The sequence below is a fragment of the Halichoerus grypus genome, chromosome 3 (assembly GCF_964656455.1).
Source record: "Halichoerus grypus chromosome 3, mHalGry1.hap1.1, whole genome shotgun sequence".
Classification (NCBI taxonomy): domain Eukaryota; kingdom Metazoa; phylum Chordata; class Mammalia; order Carnivora; family Phocidae; genus Halichoerus; species Halichoerus grypus.
The window spans coordinates 146,430,926-146,454,337 of record NC_135714.1 but is presented as its reverse complement, the minus strand read 5'-3'; the positions used below and the strand labels follow the sequence as shown (position 1 = coordinate 146,454,337).

General features: G+C 41.0%; 1 protein-coding gene and 1 long non-coding RNA gene across 2 annotated transcripts in view; one reads left to right on the top strand and one right to left on the bottom strand.

Moving 5' to 3' along the window:
- The window catches only part of MFAP3L (microfibril associated protein 3 like), a 39,170-nt gene extending 22,013 nt beyond the window's left edge, over positions 1 to 17,157 (top strand). Inside the window, exon 3 of the mRNA XM_036085565.2 lies at positions 11,326 to 17,157. Coding sequence (XP_035941458.1) covers positions 11,326 to 12,257 — 932 coding nt within the window. The 3' untranslated portion in view covers positions 12,258 to 17,157. The remainder of the gene's footprint in view (positions 1 to 11,325) is intronic.
- LOC144381393 (uncharacterized) overlaps positions 10,675 to 23,412 on the bottom strand; it is a 195,535-nt gene continuing 182,797 nt past the window's right edge. The window contains exon 4 of the long non-coding RNA XR_013446569.1: positions 10,675 to 11,561. This is a non-coding gene — a long non-coding RNA (uncharacterized LOC144381393). The remainder of the gene's footprint in view (positions 11,562 to 23,412) is intronic.

Here is a 23,412-nt window from a genome sequence, read left to right as displayed (position 1 = left end):
AATTCATTGACTGTGGATTTAAGGACCACACTTCTTAAAAGTCTCTGTGCAAGGTTGTCAGGCACCGACTAGAGATGGCTCTGTGCTCCTGAAGACCTGGCTGAAGTTTCTAGATAGTCTGTTGCAGCTGAGGCCAAGAGGGAGGGAGGATTCACGAGCAAGAAATAACATGTGGCAATCGGGGAATGTTTGGTTTTTAATGAGTGTATTTCTGGCCAAAAAGTGTGAATCACCTACCTAAGCACCAAGCTTGCTTCAGGAAAGCCTCCAGCCAAAAAGAGAGGATTGGTTGGGTCATTGGGAATCAGTACATTTCTTGTTTTAGATGGGAGAGGTACTTGTCTAAAAACCCAAGACTGCTCTAATTGACCTGAAGGAGTTACCGGGCTTTCTGAAGCATTTACTGTGTGAAGTAGGGGAGTAAAAAGACCATTGTTCCTAAAGTAGCAGCTTATTAGTTTCTATCACCTTTCATTCATATTGTACTTCCCATCCCACAGCCCTTTGACCAATGAGTAATCCCCAGAACGTTTCTGCTCCAAGAAAACCTACATTTTTAATCTCTTTCCCTCATTTCATCTTCTGTACTCTGAAAAAGAGTAGAGGCTAATGCCTTATGTCTCCTCAGGAGCTGAGTGACTGGAGTTTTCTTGCAATTACATACTTCCGGTTCCCAGCTGTGTTCCTCACAGTTGAGGCGCTAGCAGTCCAGCTCCCTGGGATGTGGGGTTTCCTTGTAGTGCTCTCATTACACTGCTTTTGGTTAGCCATTCAAGGATGTACAGTATGAGAAAGCTTCTTCCCTTAATGAAAATACTGTATGTTACATATCACATGTGTGTCTGTCGGTTTAACCTAGGAGAGCGGAACTCTTTCCCCACCAAGTAAAATTATGAGGCCATAGAATTTTTAAATTGGATGGGACTTAGAGACAGTGTAATCCAAATCCCTCTTTTACGCATGTTTTCCCAAGGTCCTACTGTTATTAAGTGTCTATGACTAGAACCTTCACTACTGACGCTGAGAAGATGAGACACCACCACCCCTTAGCCCACAACTGGCTTCCATTCCTCCCATTCCTTCCTCCCAGACTCCCAGGCCAAAGGAAGTGATATCACACTTGTGCAGGGGGGCAGTAACCGTGGTAACATATACACTCTCAAGTCCCTGTACCTCATCAGATCTCTCCGCAGGCTGGGCCACTGCGAGGAATAACAAGGTAACTGAAGTGAGGGGAGCAAGGACTCCAGACCTGAATCTACCTTTCACGTGGACACTGAAGCCCAGGTTATGTCTGGTGCCCAGGAGCTGGGGCTGGGGCACTGAACCCCTGAGTCCTAGAGAGGAAGAAAACCACGGGAACCTGACAGTGCTGGGGCCTGAATTTCAGGCACAACATTCTGAGTGCATTCCTGAGGTGGTACCTTTCTCCTTCAGAGAGATCACGTGTTGCCTCCATTGAAAAGGTCCTTATCGCTATTAACTCAGTCCGGCAAGCATATGCCGCATCTTGCCTTCTCTGTCTGTGTCCTGGGAGGGTGGACTAGAGCAAAGCCCCACACGGCTCAATTTCCCTTTGTTCTGCCGGTGCTCAGGTGACCCTATAGTAGCAGCCTGTCCCGGGACCCCGGAAGCAGGGGGAGCCACTGAAAACCTTTGCTGCAGACACCTGCTCCATCAGAAGCCAGTGCTCCATCAGAAGCCAGTGCTCCATCAGCCAGTTAGCTGTTTTTAAACCTCATAAGGAAGATGCCCTGCCGATTTTTAAAAAGAACTCACGATACTAGTACTTGATGTTCCAGCTCAGCTTTTGTGTTACGATGCATAATAATAGTAACCTCCGAACATAAGTAACACAGGGTAATACACAAAACACTGCACCGAACAACTAAGCAAGACGTAAGAAATAGCAGAAATGAGACTCCTCATCATGGAATACTAGAATTTTAGTGCTCAAATGGCCTATTAGAGGACCCATAAGTCTTTAACTCTTCCTTTCTGATGGGGAAAATGCCCATATTATAACCATGGACAAAAATTTCAGTTTTCAGGCTGATAGTCTAGGAGTTTAAATGGAGCAGTGTTTCATTTATAACTCAACAAAAACATAATTGAATATAGTACGAAAAATGATGCTAATATCCCAGAACATTACCTAGATATAATAGACTACTGTGAAAACCAAACTAACAAAATTAATGCAATTTTCATTAACAATCCCCACCACTGATTAAGCCCCCCGTACCAAGTTTCAGATATTATTTCTAATCCTTACAGTAAGCATGATGGGTAGATGTTACTAATCCTCATGCCTACAGATGAGGAACCAGGTGAATAGAGAGGATATTGCACAACCAGAGTGTGGCCAAGCAAGTGTGTATTTTCCCTTTCTGCCCGATCAGCATCTGCTCACCCTCTAGGCCTTGGTAGGCAAAAACCGCTGAAGAGCATCTAACCCAGACGGAGCAAAGGAGAGAAGCCTTCCAGGATAGAAAGTGCATGGTGATCACCCATATCACAGTCACAGTGTTAGGATGTGTGCACATGGCATGCGTGAGTGTGCACGCTCACACGCACGCACACACACATCATCAGAATCCAGGAGCACACCACCATTAGTGTGGAAAGGAACAGTTTCGTTTCTTGGTTATGCTGAAGAAGTGAGCTCGCTGCCAGTCCTAGAAAGAATGGGGCTGTCTCCTGTCACTGGCCGGAGCGGCAGCTGCTTTGCCTTGCTTCCCTGGTGCTTGTTACTTGGAGTCCGCAGGATCAGGAGAGGCTAATGTGGAATCTATTTCTGGAGGAGGACTTTCTTTTCTTTTTTTTTCTTGGTAGTTCACCGAAGGACATGTTGGGGGTGGTCTACCAACCACATTACAGAAATAACTCAGAATTCGAGTACCATGCATAACCACAAATGGCCACACACTGCACTGTTTTCCATTTTCCTTCTGCTAGAGGTGAGTAGAAATAGATAGTTGTCAGCAGGTATTATGAAAGAAGTCCCAGTTATTTCAGGTACGAATTACCCAGTGTATTTGTGCCGTGCCTTCTTGCTCCAACTTTAAGCCATGGAAATGCACATTATTAGCACCTTTATCAGATGACAAATAACAAGCATTTCAAGAAAGTCAGCTGGCATTGGCCTTGGTAAACACATCTGGCTTGTTAGCGATTACGTTTGAAAGTCTTCCTTCAAGTTAGGTTTGAGACTTTCCCGTGGGCTTGTTCTCCATACCCTTGCTGCATTCTTTCACCAAAAATAATTAAGAACGATAGAACGAGCTTTGAAAATAAACCTGCACAGAGTAAACTGAGCTGAACTGCACAGAGTTCACAGTTGTCACAACTGGAATTCATGGTTATAAATTTTGCATTTACTTCACGTCACTCCATTGTTTTTATCTCCACTTTTCAAATTTTTTGAGTAGACTGTGAAATGCTTATTAACTACTTCTGCAAGGGACTAGACGCTGTGCCAGCCCAGTTTGCAGACCAAAGCGTCTGACCTCCCTACTTACTACATGTAGATAAAAGGAGATCCATCCCCACCTTCAAGGTAAATTATCCTTTGCCTCTAAGATTGGCACGAAGTAGTGCGTTAACTTCTGGAAATGTGATTGCTGAATTCTTCTTTTGGTAGATTAAATATCTGAGATGAAAAATCAGCTTATCAAAGGCCTAAAACAAGATTGATGCAATTACGAACATATGGTGGGAAATTCAGAAGCATCACAAAGAGGCTTTCTTTGAGCAAGTGCCTCAACTTCCCTGAGCCACAGTTTTTTGTATCTGTAAAATAGAGACCATCCTTTTTTACTAGCAGGTGGGGCCGAGAGGCTTGAACAAACTATTGTGTATGAAATGTTTTGGATAGTTAACCTGGAGCACACCAAGCTGTCCATAAAGGGCACCTGCTGTCACTGTTATTGGTAATACTGCCCTGTGTTGTCACAGGCATAGAATCCAAGTGCTTACATCTCTGTTTCATAACCCAGTGTGTTTTTGAAAAAACAGGAAATAATTTTCTGGATGATCTCTTATTCTCTAGCTCAGTTTCTCAGCCTTAAAAACGTAATTGATATAAAAAAATTGTATGTCCCTTAAAAGTTATTGGAAATTTCAAAACAATGTCATGACTGCTATGATAGCAGGTTTGGAACCCTCTCCTCCATCAGAGGCTTCCGCTTGCCCCAACATCACTCTTGGGTACAAATGGGCCCATGGATAGCCAATAACGCTTCTATCTCTGAGAAGGCAGCAGATGTGCAGATTACTAAGCATACGATGCACAAGATAAACTTTACATTTGCCTAACCCAGTGGTTCTCAGCAGGGGCCTGTTTTCCACCCAGAGGCCATTTGGCAAAGTCTGGAGATATTTTTCAGTTGTCATAACTTGGGGGAGGAGGGAAAGGAAGGGGGAGATGATGCTACTGGCATCTGGTGGGCAGAAGGAAGGAATGCTGCTAAGCGTCCTATAATGCACAGGATAGGCCCCTACAAAGAATTATTGGGCACAAAATGTCAGTGGTGTCAAAGTTGAGAAACCCTGATCTAACCCAAAGAAGCACTCCTCAGCTAACTAAAGGATCATTCCAAAGTAGATCTTCAGGTCAGTTGTTTGAACCCATTATGTATTTTCCCTCAAAAGTGGTTTAATTTATTTTGGTTCACTGAGCCATATCAAGGGCCAACCTGACAGCCACCATTGATAGTTTTTCTTTAATGAGCTGTGCTTTGTTTGGGAGATGAGTTCAGAGCGCTCTAGTCTTAGCTGTGAAAAGACCCTTCCAGATCCATCTCAGATAAGGATGACAGCTGAGATTCCCCAAATGGAAGTTATTCATATGAGCCCAGTGTTGGGTGCTCTTGTCTCGGAAAACCACCTGCAGCTCTTCTCAGAAAAGACTGTTGCTAGCCTCCGTGGAATTACACGCTTGGCACTTTTTAAAAAAAATGAAGATCACCAGATCAAATTAAGCTAGAGGGTCAGATGTTTCCTTTGCCGGGAAACGAAAAGACAGTAGGTCCTCTTCAGATATTATTTATACCTTTAAGCAGAGCGTAACTGCAGGCTCTGAACAGAATAGCCTTCCACCCCCACCTTCCTGCGCTCAAAGCCGAGCTAAGCCCGTATTATCCCGGGCCACCTTTGTTCCACATGATGTAGGAAATAGCTTGTTCGAACTGCCCTGGTATACTCTGAAGAGGTCTCTTGGGAGGACTGGGGCAGGGAGGGGGGCACACAAGAGCCCTCGAAGCCTGCGGTGTTTATAACCAGCCTTTGCCGTGGCTTCAAGGAGCTGTCACCTACGGCAGAAGCCCTGCAACAGGTGCAGCCATGCAGTGCTAAATTTGTTTCCAGTTATGTTTTGTAAAAGGGCGTGGATCCTTTCTCTGCATCGGTCTATATTTCACATATTGGACAAGAAGTGCCATGTGTTATAGGCACCTACCCACACGTGCATTTTGGTCTTATTTATAAAGAGTGTCGATTCAATGTGTTACTCATTCCAGTGAACCTAGTACTCCGTTTATGTTCGCATAAACATTTCTTGGAACTCTTACCACGTAAAAATGTTTAAAGTTGGTCTCAAGAAAGTAACCTACTTATTTTGGCCAGTTGAACCCTCCTCTTTAAAAAGCATGGGCATGTAAGGCTCGAGAGCCTCAGTATCTAAATGGGATTGTGAAGAGAGCTTTAGTCTTTTCATACCACTGACTGAGGAGACAGACAAACCGTACATCAGCTTGTTTCCACATTCACAGAAAGATACCACCAAAGAAAAAGAAATCCTTATCGTCGAATAAGTAATTTGGGGGAAATTCTAAGAGCTTAGTGTTTGGGCATAATTGTTAATGTCTCATGCTCCATGATCCTCAGGAAAAACTGGAGAAATTTAGGACTGTAGTGGACATGGTGTTTGAAGGAAGCTGTATTTAAACAGTATCTTTGTAGGCTGTGCTCTCACTTTCTTTGTGGTTCTTTAGTTCCAGAAGGTATACGGATGCTGCTTATTTCTCTACAGCAGTAACGTGGTCAGAAGTTGCATGAGCCATAGCTCTGATCTGGTGCCATTCAGTGGCTAGACACTGAGCCACAGTAACTCCTATAGGTTTGACCGTAGCCATATGATGCCATTGATCTGCTTCTCTCATTACCGGACGGTCTACCCGACACTGTCGTAGTGACATGACATTGTACTTTCTAGAACGACTTCCCCCGGCATGTTTTTGTGCCCCACAGTGAGCACAGTGGTACCAGGTCAGCCACCTTCCTGGGTTGGGACCGAAGTTACGGCTTCTCCCAGGGAATGTTGGCAGGGGAGGAAAGCTCTGGAACTATGTTCCTTGGAGAAAAACTATCTTGAAAAGGAGATTTTTTTTTTGGTTACCTTGATTTTCTTACATTCATTAATATTTTTCCAGTCAATTTAGGCTTGTCTGATTTGAAGAGTTTCAAGAAATCTAAAAGTGGGTCATAGATTACATTCATTCTGAATTTTTGTCAGATGTCTCCATATCAACCTCCCAAAGGTTTTACCAGCCCAACTCCCACCTGCAGTGTGTGTGAGCATCCCTTTCGCCATTCTCTCAGCATCCTGTCTAATTGTGCCTCCCCGCTTTTCCTGGCACTCTGAAAGTTTAAAAAGTTACCTTTTTAAAAATTACTTTAATCTCTTTGAATTCCATTGTAATGTAATCATTAGTGATTTTTATAGTTAGACACTATTTGTATTTCTTTTTTCTGTGACCTATCTGTTCATACCTTTTCCCCATTTTTTTCTTTTGGGTTATTTGTTTTGATTTATAGGAGTTCTTTATGTTTTATACTTATTCAGCATTGTCAAATATTCAAACAAAGTTTTCTTCCACTCTGTCATTTGCTTTTAATTTTACTTAGTATGATATATTTTGTAGTGTAACAACTTTAATTTCAGAGAAATCTGATCCATCGATGTTTTCCTTTACAGTTTCTGGGATTCTTGAAATGCTTAAAAAGGCCTTCCTATCCCCAGTTTGTGAAAACGTTTTTATATCCTCTATTAATTTTATACTTTTATAGATCTTCCAATACTTGGAATTTATGTTTATGTATCACATAAAATAGGGGTGTAACTTTATTTTCTTTTAAGTGAATTGTCAATTATCCCAATATTCTTTCCCTCTGATTTGAAATATCTTCCTTTTTTTAAAATTCCCATGCTTCCTGGCATCTGCTTCTGGACTTAATGATTTTCTGCACTGGTTTAATTGGGGGTCAGAGAAGGCCTTCTCAGGGAGCGCGATGAGACATGAGGTGGTATCTAAACTGGGCTAAGAATGTGTGAGGTAAGGGTTTGGAGGGGGGAGGGAGGAGAGCTTTCCAGTCAGAAAGGAAGCATGTGGGAAGGTCCTGTGGCAGCTCTAAGAAATGAAATAAGGCTGGCTTGTCAGGGGGAAGTCCTGCAGGGTGAGGGGTTCCTGTTCTCCCACAGGATAAATACGAAGCTCTTTAACATTCTGACCCTGCATTCCTCTCAGCCCTGTCTCCACCCTAGCCCTTCTCCTGGTGTTAGACACCGTTTGTCGGTTTGTCAGCTGGAGCAGCACTGTCTGGTTTCCCCCTTTTACTCGTAGGCTCCCAGCATCCCCTTCCTGCCTGCACCCTCCAGCCCGCCCTCACCCCGGCCTGGTGCCCCATGCCTCACTAAGAAGCTGGTGCTCCATCCCACTGCCCTGGGCCAGCGCCTTTGCTAAGTGATCCACAGTTGTTTGTAGCAGTCTGTGCCCTCCTTGGGCTGGATGGTTTTCTCAGTCGGGGATCTTGTCTTACTCATCTCTGTATTTGCATAGTCTAGCGTGGAACCTGGTGCAAACGCAATTTACTCAATAATATTTGTTGACTAAATGCGTGAACAAGATTAAAAAAAGATCACTGCCCTTCTAAAAATGTCAGCTTTTTTTTTTTTTTGTGCCGCATAATATACACACTGCAGTACAGCTAAGAAATAACATCTGTCAGCTTTTCTCTCTGCAAAGGAGAGATTGTCACCACACTACTTCTGTTCGCACGTGGCAGATTTTCACGTGTGGTTCTTGTGCCTGGAGTTTCTTGGGGAGACTGTGACAGATTCCTGGGCAAACTCTGGTCTCCAGCAGAGCAGACTCCAGCAGCCCTTCTCCTACTGCGTGTGGCAGTATTTTAGCGTGAAGCCTTCAGGTGAGGGTCCCCTTACAGGACCACAGCCAGACCAGAGGAGGTGGGGGACGGGCTTTCTGAGGGAGGAGCCACCATCTGAGCAAGGTGCAGGACTTGAATAAGTGAACCACTGGCAAGGGCGTTGGAGAGACATTTTGCACATCATCTTTGGTAATATATTCAGAAAGTCATGGTTAAACATCCGGCTCTTTCTTTCCTCCAAAGTCATTGCATGTAGAACCGACTTGGCATCAACTACTGACATTTTAGGTTTTTATTTGTGCTGAAGTGATGCAACTTAATGAAAATTCAACACATAAGTTTGACATTCCCACTCAATTACCATCTTAAATACACGAGAACAGCACTGTATCCCCACTCCATGTATAGCCCTGATGGTTTCCTGTGACAGTCATTGTGGGTTATTTTTGTTTCTTTAACTAAAGTTAAAGCCAAAGTCAGGACCCTTCCAGAATGAGCCTCAGGACAAGGTATTTATAGACTGAGGTGAATGGCAGTGTACAGCAGAGAAAATGTTCTCAGGATGATCCCAGGTGCCGGGTTCCATATGGAGATTCTTTGTGAGCCTGGGCCCGAAGATGTGGGAGGACCCTCAAAGTGCAATTTGTGCCATCTTCCTAGTTTTCAGGGCTGCAAATGGTAGTAGAACATGCAGAAAGCTTTATTTTCCACTAATCAAAGGTTCAAGCTGAGACTGAGAGGAAATCTGTAGTCTTACTAACAGCCTTTAAAAAAAAAAATGATACAGATGTACATCACTTTTGAGGTTGGTATCTTAGCTCTTCTGATACTGTAATCTTTAGAAGTGAGTGTGTGTGTGTGTGTGTGTGTGTGTGTGTGTGTGTGTGTTGGCTACCAAAGACCTGCTTGCGACCCATAGCAATTAGAATACAGTTATCACTATAATTCTTATTAGGTATGAGGAGAAAGCTGTTTATAGTACCATTGGATGCCTGCCTTCTTAGTTTAGTGTTCTTGTCTGCTTTTCTTCTCCTACACCCAGGTTCTGACTACTTTGGAGGTAATTCCTCCATAAAAGGAGTGGCCATGGGTGGTTAGGAGGTGACAATTTGACCCTAAGCATTCCCCATACAAATAACCTCACCTCACCCTCTTCCATCCTATTCGCTGTTATATTTTCCAACAAAAGAAGGAAGGTAAATTTGAGAAACTACTACGAGTATAGTCTGTAATTCTTTGAACCAAATACCTTGCATATCCATAATAAGCTTTCAATCAACTAGAGCTTTTTTCCTATGTCTGCTGTCGTCCACTTTCATGAAACATGTAAATTTTAAGAAAGTCAATGGATAATTTCCCTTGCATATTTGGATAGATCTGCAGCTTTAGTATCAAAATCCATGTTGAGGGAACGAAGGGGGTGGAAGGCTTGCCCCAGCCCACTCTGAATGAGACACCGTTTCACAGACTGGGTGCTTAGGTTTGTCTGTTAAGACACAGTCACAAGAAACTGAAAATTCACTAGATTTTCCAAACCAGTGTTTTCTACTCTTGGGGAAAATACACTGACTGAATTGTTAGAAAAGGGTTACTCAGGGACACCAGGAACCACTCTCCACAGATGTTCTTTCAGAAAGCAAAGTGATAGGACAGCATCGACGAGAGGTGTCCTGCCAGATCCAGCATGGCTAGCATGGGGGAGAAACTGTCGGCCCCCACAAGGCACCTCGCCGCTCCGTCTGGCTTTCTTAAGAATGTTCCTTGGAGCAGAACATGCTGGAAAAAAGAAGGCCCTCTGTTGCCTCCTTCCATAGTCCCTTGAGACTGTAGTCACTTAGGTGCTCACAAATTTAAAAAAACGTGGGGAGGGGAACGTGTTGCTTGTTGCTTTTGGGAAATATCAGACTTTTAAATAGAATGAAAAGTCACTGTCAGAGGGGGAAGAAACAAGAAAAAAATACAAGTCAATAATAGATGCTGAAAAGGGAAACTACATGTTAAATTACCCCACCTCTCAGGAGAGGTTCCTCCAGTTGGCTTAGGGAGCTGGAATGCTTTTATGGGGAAATATCTGCCTGCCTGCTCCTCAGAACTTCCAAGGGGCCTGATCTGGACCCTCCTTTCTCTGTAGGACAATATAGGGAGGTGGTAGGGTTTCAGAAAGGCTCAGACCCAATACCTGGAAGCCAAACGTCATATCATGTTTCCCAGGGGTCTTCTGACGTGTGGGTTCGCAGGCAGACTAAGAATCAATTTCAACTAAAGAGCTTCTCCTGATTCAGAACCTCATTGCCAGAGCAACACTAGATCCTTTCCAGGCCAGAGAAGGAAATTGCACTTACCAACAGGCATTGTCGATCATGTGAGGCTTCTTTTCAACTTGATGGTCTATAATTTATTTGCAAGGCTAAAACAAATTGATAGTAATTCATATCCAGCCTCTGAATGTTCACATTGTTAGCTTGTAACTTTTAAGTACTATAAACAATTCCTTGTAAATTTTCAAAATTAATGACATGTTATGTTTTAATTAACTGAGGTCATACAAGCATAACTCCAACCTCAAATATGAAAAATCCAGGTAAACAATTATAATTTAATTGACTTACTCCAGATTTTACATTGATCCTAAATACTTTATATTCTGAGAAGCATTAAACTCCCCAGTGAACATATATCCAACAGAGTCATGCTCACAGGCGGGTTAGAAAACCAGATGCTATGTTTACGGAATTCTTTAATAAGAGCACAGGATTTTCCAGATGGTTTATTTTTCCTATTTCTCACAAGGCTGTGGAATTCCATAGTACGGTTTGGGGGTTAAGGGTATAATCTTTTGAGCTTGAGTTCATCTACTAGCTCTACTCCTTCCAAACTGGTGACCTTGGGAAGGTGGTCTAATCTAACTGTGCCTTAGTTTCTTCATCCTGTGAAATGGAGCTGGTATTAGTACCTACCTCACAGAATTGTTGTGAAGGTGAAATGAGTTAGTATGTGTCACTGTCTGGCACACAGTAAATGTCCATTGTCATTATCATTCATAGTAACAGAAGCAGTAGTTGTAGTAGTAAGAGATGTTTTTAGTAACGTGAGAGTTTGTAGACACTTTGATGGGACCCATATGTCCTTGGTTGAATTCTCCACTCTTCCTTCCAACAGGAAAATGGCAGATGCACGACAGTGGCCTCCTGAACATCACCAAGGTGTCTTTTTCAGACCGAGGTAAATACACATGTGTTGCTTCTAACATCCATGGCACTGTGAACAACACGGTGACCCTGAGAGTCATCTTTACCTCTGGAGACATGGGCGTCTACTACATGGTCGTCTGCCTTGTGGCCTTCACCGTCGTCATGATCCTCAACATCACCCGCCTGTGCATGATGAGCAGCCACCTGAAGAAGACCGAGAAAGCCATCAACGAGTTCTTTAGGACAGAAGGCGCAGAGAAGCTGCAAAAGGCATTTGAGATTGCCAAGCGGATCCCCATCATCACCTCAGCCAAAACTCTAGAGCTTGCCAAAGTCACCCAGTTCAAAACCATGGAGTTTGCCCGCTATATCGAAGAGCTTGCCAGGAGTGTGCCTCTGCCTCCCCTCATTATGAACTGTAGGACTATCATGGAGGAAATCATGGAAGTGGTTGGGCTGGAGGAGCAGGGGCAGAATTTTGTGCGGCATACTCCAGAAGGCCAGGAGGCCTCAGACAGGGATGAGGTTTACACGATCCCAAACTCCCTGAAGAGAAGTGACTCGCCCACCGCAGACTCGGACGCCTCATCGCTGCACGAGCAGCCCCAGCAAATTGCCATCAAGGTGTCTGTGCACTCACAGTCCAAAAAAGATCACGTGAATGACCCAGAGGGTGTACAGTTTGAAGTCAAAGATGAAGAGGAGACAGAACCGTCCGCTGAACATTCCCCAGAAACTGCAGAGCCTTCTACAGATATAACATCCACAGAGCTAACATCTGAAGAGCCAACGCCTGTTGAGGTATTGGATAGAGTCCTGCCACCAGCTCACCTGGAAACTACAGAGCCAGCGGTGGGGCATGACAGAAACACCTGCATTATTTATGAAAGCCATGTCTAATATCAACTATGAAAAGCTATGCATATCAAGAAAATCAGGGGCTGCTCCTTGTAGTGCAGATGTAGTACGCACTTGCCGCTAAGCCTTACCAGGAGACTCTCATCCCTTAGGTAGGAGTGATGCCATTTTCAAAGGGGAAACACCTGAGTGCAGTTTATTATGTGACTGGAATTTCCCCAGTAGAAAAGGATGTGAGAAACATCAGGGTGCAGAATTGATAATACTGGACAGAAGGCATCTGTCCACGTGATATGAATTTTAGAGGCTCTTCTCTGCCAAATACCTTAATGGGTGATGCCCTTTTGGCAAAGAGAATATTACTGTAAGATATTCTGAGGTCAAGAGCCCTGTCCAATGCACACTGCATTGCTTTTCCTTAAAAAAAAAAAAAAAATATAGGTCTGCTACGATAGCAAATGCACGTACATGGGTTTGTTGCACTTTCTTCTCAGTTTTTATTCCTGTCACTGTTCCTTTAAAATGGAGTAGTTGCTGTTGTTATAGTAATACTAATTGCTCTTTCCGGTTTAGTCCTCTTAACCACTTTGTCCTTATTTTCCCCTCGAACATGTACCTCAGAGGCTTTGGTATCAGTCACTAGTACCAGGGCTGATATCTACAAGTCAGTTGTAATGTTCCAGAGTAGTTACTACGCTCATTATTTTTGTCACTTCCCAAGCCTATTTTCATACATTACTTTTTTTTTGTTTCCAATGAAGCTGCTATTGTGAAACTGAGAAAAACCTTTGCCCAGGAATAGCACTTTAATAGCCAAATAAAAATGTGTTTACCTGTCCAATTCTGAGAGCCTTTTGGTGAGCTCAACTGAAGTATGGAGGGAGATTGTAAAAGGTTGAATATACCCATATTACCCGTGAAAACTGCTCTTTTTATGGTTAAGTAACATCCTACAAACAAAAACTGATTCTTTATCTGGAACATATATTGCTTCCAAAGACAGAGGCATTTGATGAATCCCTGCAGGTTGTAGAGTATTGGCTTCCCAGAAGGGCTTGCAGGGACATACGCTGTTGGGTGACTCAAACACTGGATTTGGGGCAGCAAAAGAAAGATCTGTGAAGCCGTGTAACCAGGTCCACTTTTGTAAACCACAGAGCTAACTCGTTGGTCTTGAAGGGGAGAGTGAAAGGTTAGAACAATGACCTAGGGAACTGTGTCATCAAATTTCATGCCAGATTGTGGAATTATTTTTTAGTCTCACAAGAAAGCAGTTATACGCGAGACTGAATGATGTCATGGAAAGAAGAAAAAGTCAGTCTATGCAAAGGCCAATACTTTACCTGACTGTGCCAATAATCAGCTGCCTGGCTTTGGGCAGGTCTGGGTCTCAGTTTCCTTATCTGTCAGAGGGGGCAGACTAGATGGGCTCTGAGTACCATCTAAATGGTCTCACTCTCACAGAACCAAACCAATATCATCATGCTTGCTCTCTTTCCAGTTACTTAACAGATTTTCACTTTTCTCTCTGGGTTCAGCTCACATTGTTTATGCTGCATGACTTACTCAAAGAGGATCAATTTCAAATAATCATAGCATTTTAAGCAAGTTGTGGATCTTCTCTCCCAAAACATCATTAGGACCACTTCTGTAGTTGAAATTTAATCGTGGTGAGAATGAGTGGTATTTCATTTTCACTTAGAACCTTAAAGTTGTCGTAAGGGTCGTGGCCACATCAAGTGGATGGGATCATGACATTGGAGGTTACACGGGCCACGGTGGTGTAAAGAGAGAGAGCAGACCCAGATGTGTAGTCCTCACTCTGTCACTATCTGGATAAGTGACCTTGGACAACTCCTTTTCCCTCTCCAGAGTTTCATCTTTTTCACCTGCAGAATATGGGGGTTGTGCCTGATGAGTCACAGGATCCCTTCTAGCTCAGACATTTATTGCTTTCTAGAAAGTTTGTAATCTCCCAAGATGGCATGGTCCCCACTGCAAGAGACAAACAACATTGGGAGCAAAAATGGATACAGGAGATCGGTTGCTTTTGAGGTTCCGATTTTACAATGAATGTGTCTAGCTCTGCAGCCTGAGGGCAGTGGGTTTGGCTTTAGGGGTGGCCTGCTGGGCTTCTTCATTCATAGATAATTCGTGTGGAAGGCAATCTGACAAGACCTGGAGTTTGGTCAGACATCACTTAGCCAGGAAGGAACTGCTGGCATCTAGTTAGAAGTGTCTTGGGTCGTCATGGAAAGCAACTACTAGTCCAGCAGTCAGGAGTAACCATGACTCCCAGTGGGCTCTCTGGGCTAGGATTTTATGTATTTGGGTTGCAGAACAGCTTTACCTCCAACTCTCAGAATATAAACATTGTCCACTTGCTGTGGAGGTCAGCAAATTCTTAGTATGGATCTGTTTGCCCAAAACAGTAACAGAGATTTAAGCTCATTTTGTGATACTGTGTAAACTTTTCCCCATTCTGTTCAGTTCTCATTCCACCCAGACCCATGTGCAGATTTCCACATGGAAATTACAGGAGAAGGCATCAATTCTATCTAGACATTGATTAGCATTTAAAAATGTAAAATCAGCAGATTTTTTATGAAGCGGGAGCAGAAATATGTAGACCAAAGAATGTTCCAGATTGGTTTTAGCTTCTTAAGCCTGGGGAGATTATTATATAGATTTTCCAAACTTTTACCTTCTGAGGCATCAAAAAGCTCTTGATATAATAATAGCCAACCTAAAAGGAGGTTGGCTTACAATGGAGATTTTTCCTTCCAGAAATTCTGTGCTCTTCCTGTCCCACCTTACAGCTTCTTTATGAAATGAGAAAGGCTCTCCCTCTAGAATATAAAATGCAGAAAGACCTCGTGACTTTCAGCTGATTTTTCAAAGATAAACTGTTCAGCTTCATAGAAACGCATAGAAGTATGGCTGTAGGTGTGTGTGCTTGTGTGCGCGCATGCACATTAGGCTCATTTGGGCAGTTTTAAAAGCTTAACACTAAATCCCAAGCCATGTCCTTTGGGTCTTATGTAGTCATTCTCAATATCAAACAGCTTCTGGTTTCTGAGTCATATCTCTAACAACTTTTTTTCTTGAAATTCTGAAAATGATTCAGATATGTGTGCATATTTAATTCACTTTGATGACCTGTAAACTTGGACGGTATTTATTCTAAATGGAAAAAAAAACAATTTTATACTGAAAATCTATGTAATTTATAATGGTTTTGTTTTATATATTATATTTTCATATCTTTAGGGCACATCTACTGTTCTCATCTTTTTGTATATCATACTTGGCAAAAAGAAATACTAATACTTGACTAAAATCTAGGAACCAAATGTGACATATAACATATAGAAATTGCTCTAAAAATATCTGAATGTTCTCACCCATCCCAAGCGTTATTGTGCCATTACATCCGGAATGATTTGTCTCAGATGCTTGTGAGCATTCCTTTTTTTTTTTTTTTTTTTTCCCCAAAAGTAAGGCTAAAAGGCCCGACATCCCACACAACGGATTCTGGAATCTCCTTCCTTCCTTTACCTTTTTTATTGTTTCTTTCATTTTTAACTGTAGAAGGCTGTGTTGTTTACGTTTCCCTTTGAAGGGCAAAGGTGAGATAAGAAAGCAATTTGAGGAAAAGACTGAATTGAACTATGGCTATGTAAATTATTTAATGGACTGATGACCTGTTTGAAGTCTAATGCTTGGATTGTTATTTATTGGTGATCTAGGATCTGCTCAGCTCTTTAGCACACAAAGAAAATGTAAGGCACAAAGAGTATTTGCATGTCGTGAGCAGGCCCCCTCTCGGTGTAGTGCAGCCAACACGAATCAGCTTCACTGTAAACACGCCCGTCCCAGCCACTGGAGACGCGGTTTTAGAAAGGCAAATCGGACACCTCTTAGTCACAGGTTGAAATACAGTGTTCTGTCAGTGCTAAAACTCCTTTAACGGCAGCCCCTATGGTTCTGTTAACAGGGGACTTCTTCTCAGTGTTTCATTTGGGAAGAAAATGGGACATTTAACTTATCTTGCAGATACTCTATTTTGTACTCGGCACAGTTCAGTTACTATTCTGTACCTATCTTCACAGATAGGTTGGCATTCCCTTAAGATTATAATCCCTGTTCCTATTCTTGCTTTTTAAACCAATTTACTAGTACTCTTTCAACCTACCAAATCTCACTGTATATTCGCACACATATTTTGAGCACCTGATACCTTCAAGACACTAGTCATTTGGACGTTCACTTATTCATTTGAAACTCCCTCAGTAGATAACAAAGTTCATTTTCCTAATGACTTTTTTAGGGTTTCTACAGTGATTAATCAGGTTTGGATTAAACAAACCAATGGTGGTGGGGGGGAATCAAAACAGAATTGCTTAATATGTTTTCCAAAGGACTGAGTGTGTGTCTGCTATACAAGAAAGTATCATCTGAGGATGATAATGATCTTCGAGATTTTTTAGAAATACCAGTTTTAAGGGGGCTAATACTTAGAATACCACAATCAAAAATGAAGCTGTTAGGGAATGTAAAAATAGAAAACAAATAGTTCTAAGAATATTCTGGCATAAATTGATTTTATTTAACCAGTAATAAAAGGCTTCAGATGTATCTGTCAGATACCATAGAGCTGCTTACAGTGAGTTAGGGTTGAAGAAGATGCTTGCTTGTACTTATATTTGGCTTGCTATATCTCTAGTTCTGGATGTCCTTTGTTAAAATTGGAAAATAAGATAAAAACTTTATCTGGGCAGAAATTTCAAACTGTTGATTTTGTGAGCTATAAATGTTCACTTTTAAAAAATAATTTAAAGATATAAAATGACTTTTAAGTTGATGTTATAGTAGCAAAACAAAAAAACCATGTGCTCCATCCTGTATTTTGATTGTTGCTTTAATAAAGGATTTGCGCAGGTGTGTGGATTATGTGTCATGTCCCACCTGAAGGGCATTTGATTGTGGCCTGATTCACTCTTTCAGTGGTAAGACGTCTGTCACCAATTCTTTTCCCTACCTTTTGCATCCATGACATGTCTTGGGGGAAAAAAAGGAAAAATGAAATTATTTGTATGTAAAACTACAAAACTTATCCAAATTCAGAAACCTTAACTCCATCCTAACAAACTTTATAGCAGTGTATTTTTATCTGTATCAAGAAATCATTTTTAACATGTAACATCAAGCATTCTGTAGAGAATCCAAAAAGGCCAGGAAACTTACATACTCAGAACATTCCACAGAAGGTATGAGTAATAGGTCTGCGTAGACACCACCTAGACAACAACCAAATCCAGGCCAAATGCAAGAACATGCTAAGTAGGTTCCTTTGACAATCAGTAAGCTTCAAAAGCTGAATCCCTCTCCGATAAGATGAGATGTGGGGCATGTAAGCAAAACAAGAAAGGGCACAACCAAATGGGAAAGCAAGACAAAAAGGGAAGAAAGTTACTTACTTCAGACTAGAGAGGCAAACAAAATAACTGAGTTATCCAATAAACTATGCATATAACTAACCATCCCCAGGTTCTCCCAAGCAAAAAAAAGAAAACCAGCCTAAGAGAATTATGCTGGCATTAATGGAAAAATTAGCACTTGTGTCATCATGAGAGAGAAAGTAGGAAAGTTTTGTGCTAACCAGCTAATTTTGACTAGTGCATATTTTCAGAGCCAGAGCAAAGAGTTGCTCAATTTTTTGCAGGTTTTGGAATGCAATGGACCTTAATCAAAGGAGCTAGATAAAGATTCATATTAATCAGTGATTTTCAAATAAGCCTATAGTCACTGAGTGGGAAAATAAATGTAAAGTTATCTGATTTACATATCTTTTTTACAAGCTTGAAAATCTCTGATAAAGGGGGAGCTCATTACCTCCTGCAGTAGCATATGCCACTGTGGCGGGGTTTTAAGTGCTGAGTCAAAAACTGTTGAAGTGGTACCACACTGGTCCTTGAGCTACCTGGAGCTGAAAATGTGAGTTAGTCTTACCACAATAAAACTGCCTTTTTACTGTCAACGCAAAACTAAAATTGTAAATGTATTCATGTAAAAGACAGGATTACAAAAATTTGGCATGCTCCTGATGCTACTACATTAATTAACATGCCCTGTGGCAAACACCTTTTGAGTGAATGGTTTCTGCCAATGGGTGGTAGAGGCAGAAGTCAGGTGAATCAGGTGCTCCCCTGGCCCCACCGCCCCAGCCCCTGAGATGTCCTAAGGCGACAGCTCACTAAATAAAGGATGGTTCAGCAGCCAGAAGAAAGAAGTGAATCAAGCAGCAGATTAATTGCCTCAGTATATTAGTATACATTTGAAGGACTATTAGAACTGACTACTGAGAGACGTGTATATATGTGTTAGGTGGCATATTGAGGTATTTTAAAATAGCAATCGAGTTAGAGCTGGCCCCAACTGCATTTACGCTATTAGGTAAAATGAAGATATGAAGGGTAAAATAACAACTTTGCTAAGATATTAAATAACTAATGAGTAAGCTAAAAATATGAAGATTGATAAAGCAATATGAATTTTTCAAAAAACAAATTTTTCACTACCAGTGGAGTGGCTTTCCTTACAATTATTCTTGTTTTAAAGTTCATTATGGAGTAGGAGTCCCAGTGAATTATGCAGAAAAATCACCTGCATCTAGAATTCTTAACAACATTAGGGGACTTTCTGTTCAGTGCAAATGCTGTACAGCACCTATTTCCTGAAGCGCTTCGTGATTCATAGGAAGCTGATGTGTTTTGGAGACCCCTGAGGTGTTCAGTGCCTCTGGTTTTAAGTCTGATTGACTATCGTGTCTGCTGGGCTGCACACTTCTTCCAACTAGGCAAATGGTGAGGTGAACAAAGTCGTCCCAAAGCTGTAAGAAGCGTCCTAATTCTAACCATCAAGGAAAAAATGACAAGTGTGTGTGAAGAAAGAGGTACAAGTCTCTGTCCCAGCTGTCCAGACTGCCCCATGGCGGATGATGTTTCCCACTCTCATCCCCGCTAGCATTACCTCAGCTGTTCTGCCAGAGGACCAAGTTACTGGGCATGAAGGAAAATGCTTGATTACAGAATAGAGTCTATGAAAAAAAATTCATCGACCACGTAGTAGACATTTTATCAGTTTAACATAAAAGAAGCAAATTTTAATGCTGGCTATGTTTGAAATTATTTTAAAACTGAAACATTACAAAAATTATGACTTGGCATCATCTTTGTAGCAATGTCTTCATCTAAAGAAGAAATTTGAAAGTGTTAAGACCTTAGAAATTGCAGATGATTTAAATACATTCTATTTGTAGGGGGAAAAAATGACAGCTGATGTAGAGCATCTGTGATCATTAAATTTTTTAATGTGCAGAATGTAACGTTCTTAATTTTTTGGTCATCACAGTAATTACTGTGATTAATAAATTTCTGAAACCCTGCCAGATCATGAAAAAAAATTTAATCCCCCAATTAAAAATATATACGTACTATTCTTGTATCATGTTAACTATTTTATGTTAGCTTCTCTCATTCCCAATGAGTTTTATGTGATTGAGTTAAATATATTGTACTTTATGTGAGTCCTTTGAAATTGGAAATCGCTGTTTCATACAAGCTCACTAACTTTCAATAACAAGAATACTTTATTAATCAAACATCTTACTCCCAATCATTTTGAGTCAATGAGACATTTACAGTATGATTTAAAAAGCAGAACAGCTGGATGATCTATAAATGCTTTTCTTTATCTGAAGCTAAAAATGGAAGGTTTTCTGCTATAACACAAGAATAAGACGTTATTATGCTATGCTTACATATAGACCAAACGTCTGTGTCCACCTCAAATTCTACATTGAAATCCTAATCCCCAGTGTGATGGTGTTTGGAGGTGGGGCCTTTGGCAGGGGGTTAGGTCATGAAGGATGAAGCCCTCATCAATGGGATTAGTGCCCTTATTTAAAAAGACCCCACACAACTCCCTGACCCCTTCTGCCATGTGAGGACACAGCAAGAGGTCAGCTGTCTATGAACCAGGAAGCAGGCTCCCACCACACACTGAATCTTCCACTGCCTTGATCTTGGACTTCCAGCCTCCAGGACATTAAAAAATAAACCTTTGTTGTTTAAGCCACCCAGTCTATGGTATTTTTGTCGTAGCAGCCCGAACGGACTAAGACAGGATGAACAGTGTAAAACAATGTAGGAACACATAAAGCATGCAACTTATTTCCTCCAAGTCCTTACACATGGATTTGGATTACCTTTTTAAACATTTTCCTTATAATATTTTTTAACACTTAAATATAAAAATCAGTACAAATATAGAATTATGAACCTTCAATTATTTTTCTTCATTAAACATGTACATTCACCAGGGTAAGAAAATTATGATAGTCATGATTGTCTTCTTTGTATGAGATCTAAAGAAGATGGCTACGCCTTATGACACCATATTTAGATTCAATCCTTTACCTAAACACAAAATTGTCTCCAATTGGAGCAAAAATGTATATGTACCTACTATGGCAGAATGAACCTTGACTACTGTTTGTGAACACATGTGTTTGCTTCTGTGTTGCATGTATGAATTTTATCTTCCTAAATACTCTGAGCCTAGAACATTAAACCCATTTTAATTAGACTTTATTTTGAGATAATTGTAGATTCACTTGCAGATGTAAAAAATAATACAGAGAGATCCCATGTACCCTTTACCCAGGGCAAAGGGTAACATTTAGTAACATTTCACAAAACTACAAGTACACTATCACAATCAGGGTATCAACACTGATACACCTCTCAGTCTTAATCAGATTTTCTCAGGTGTACTCATTTGCATGTGTGTATTTTGTGTACCTGCCACCACAGTCAAGATATGGAACTGTTCCATCACCACAAGGATCCCTCGTGTGGCTCTCTTACAACTACATCTACCCCCATCCCATCCCAGGACACATTAATTGTAAATCAGTAAACTCAATTAGATAACTAAAATGTGTCTGGGGAGCCAATTGTAACAAGTGTGTTTTTCCATAGAAGTATGTTCAAATTTATCAGTTTCTTGGTATCTGGTTTCCTGTTCCTTTTGAAGGACTTACATGGTGAAGACAGAGAGATGGTTTCTGAAACATGAAGGACAGCCATATATTTGAAATTCTAGAAAACTCTTGAGAAGTAGGGGATCTGAAGTAGCAACAGGTCACAGTGTGTTGGTGGGGGAACTCTTGGACATCCCATTCGTACCCTAAACTGTTCCTGTAGCCAAAAGACACTGAACATAGAACAAAGGCATGATTTTTACATGTCTTTGCAAGTCTCAAGGGAAGAAAAAGTAGTCCCTCCAGTATCTAAAATGTCTAGTACTCCAGAAATTCTAAAACTAAGGGAGGCAGAAAATCATGAGTAAAGATTCAAACAACCTCTGTGATACTGGTTGTCTTATTAGCCTTGTATTCTTCTCTCTTAGTTAAGACAGGACTTAGAATTTAAATGCCCAGCACCTAGGCCATAATGAGATATCGATTCTGAGGCTATATTAAGCATCAAGGGCCTTAGTAAAACCCAAGTAATGACAATTACCATCTCAAGTATTGAAATCAAGACAACTGGCCACACCGTTGAGGGAAAAGATCCTCTACCTTCCCAACTCGAGGGAACGTGCAGGAGGCAGATTCTTAAGCAGGGTCACTTGAGTCTTAAAAGATCCTTAACTCAAAGCCACTAAAATGGCATCATGAAAAATTCATTCCTTCAGAGTAATGTTTTCTCTTATTACACAAACACCCTAGGCTTGTAATCACTTTTAGCCTCTGTCAGGCATCATGAATACAGAAAAGGAATTGGTTTAATCCTATGACTCTACCTAACAACCAGCTAAGATCTGAGGACCTAGGGGGCAAGGAGTGTTGAAAGGGTAGAGGAGAAGAATGATTTTGACTCCAAGGAGACATCCAGAAGGGCAGACCTAGATAGAGGTCCAGAGCAGCCGAAAAGCTGAATGCTGACCTGTCGGAAATATGAGAGGAGTTGCCTAAGGGAAGTATGAGAAAGCTAAAAATAAATAAAAATAAGTATGAGAAAAATAAAAATTTCACACTGTTCCCCAGGACGAGCCATGCCCAGACAATCAGTGAGTTTTTAAAATATGGCAAATAGTATATGCACTAGCTAATACAAATCAGTCATTAAAATTATGGAAAATTATACTCATCTAATTTCTAGTCAAAAAAAAAAAAATCCCTTCAGTTTTAATCCTTGTTCTCTCCTCAATGACACGAACCTCAGTACTTAAAGCATTTTGTTCTAAGCTAATCAGCAGTGTCCTGTTATAAAAAAATCAAGTTATTAAATCACTTCTAAAAAATTATTCCCAGTGAAAGTGGAAGGCAGACTTTCAGCTGAGTAGCAACATTAAAGCATCTTTAAAATGCTTATTTATTTTGAGTGTGATACATTAATTAGGATGCTTTATTTCAATCACATTCAAAAAGGTTCTTTACAATCGCCAGATCAGTAACATTACTATTCTGTATTTTCCACTCAAACTCCAGGATTAAACACAAAATCTACACACCATACTCTAACTATAATGCTCAATTTTATCCTGTTCTACCTAAGTTTTGCTCTGTTTTCTCTGCACATGCTGGATTTCAGTCTTATAAAATTGCTTCCGGTGGTTTATCAACAGTGGGATATAACATTTCCTGTCTTTTTTTGTTTTTTTTCAGAGTAGTTAGATAAAGCAGGGTAAAAACCCTTAGGACTTTTCTTTGGTCTCCCCTCTGTAACAATACATGCCCTCCCTCCATCTTACAGGCAGATTAGCTTAATAGATGGTCTTGTGTTCTAAAAAAACAAAAAAGTAATTTTCCCAAGACCATACTAGAGTCTTCAGCCTGTGAGCTCTATACAAACAGGAATCACACCCATATTGCCATATGGCCACAGTGCTTCCTACAGAACCTTAAGGATTACTGGCCTTTAGTAAATGTTAATTAAATAAAAACTCTTATGTCTTCTAGCGAATTAGGATTTATTAGGATTGGATTAAATGCCCTCAGTTATAGGGCCCAGTGAAGGGTAAAGAGTACATTTTGAAGAATCTCTTTGAACCTAAAACCATACTTGTACAGACTCCCCTGATCTCAGGATGGTTTTTCTGGGTAGATTCCTTTTTTTGTGAACAGAAT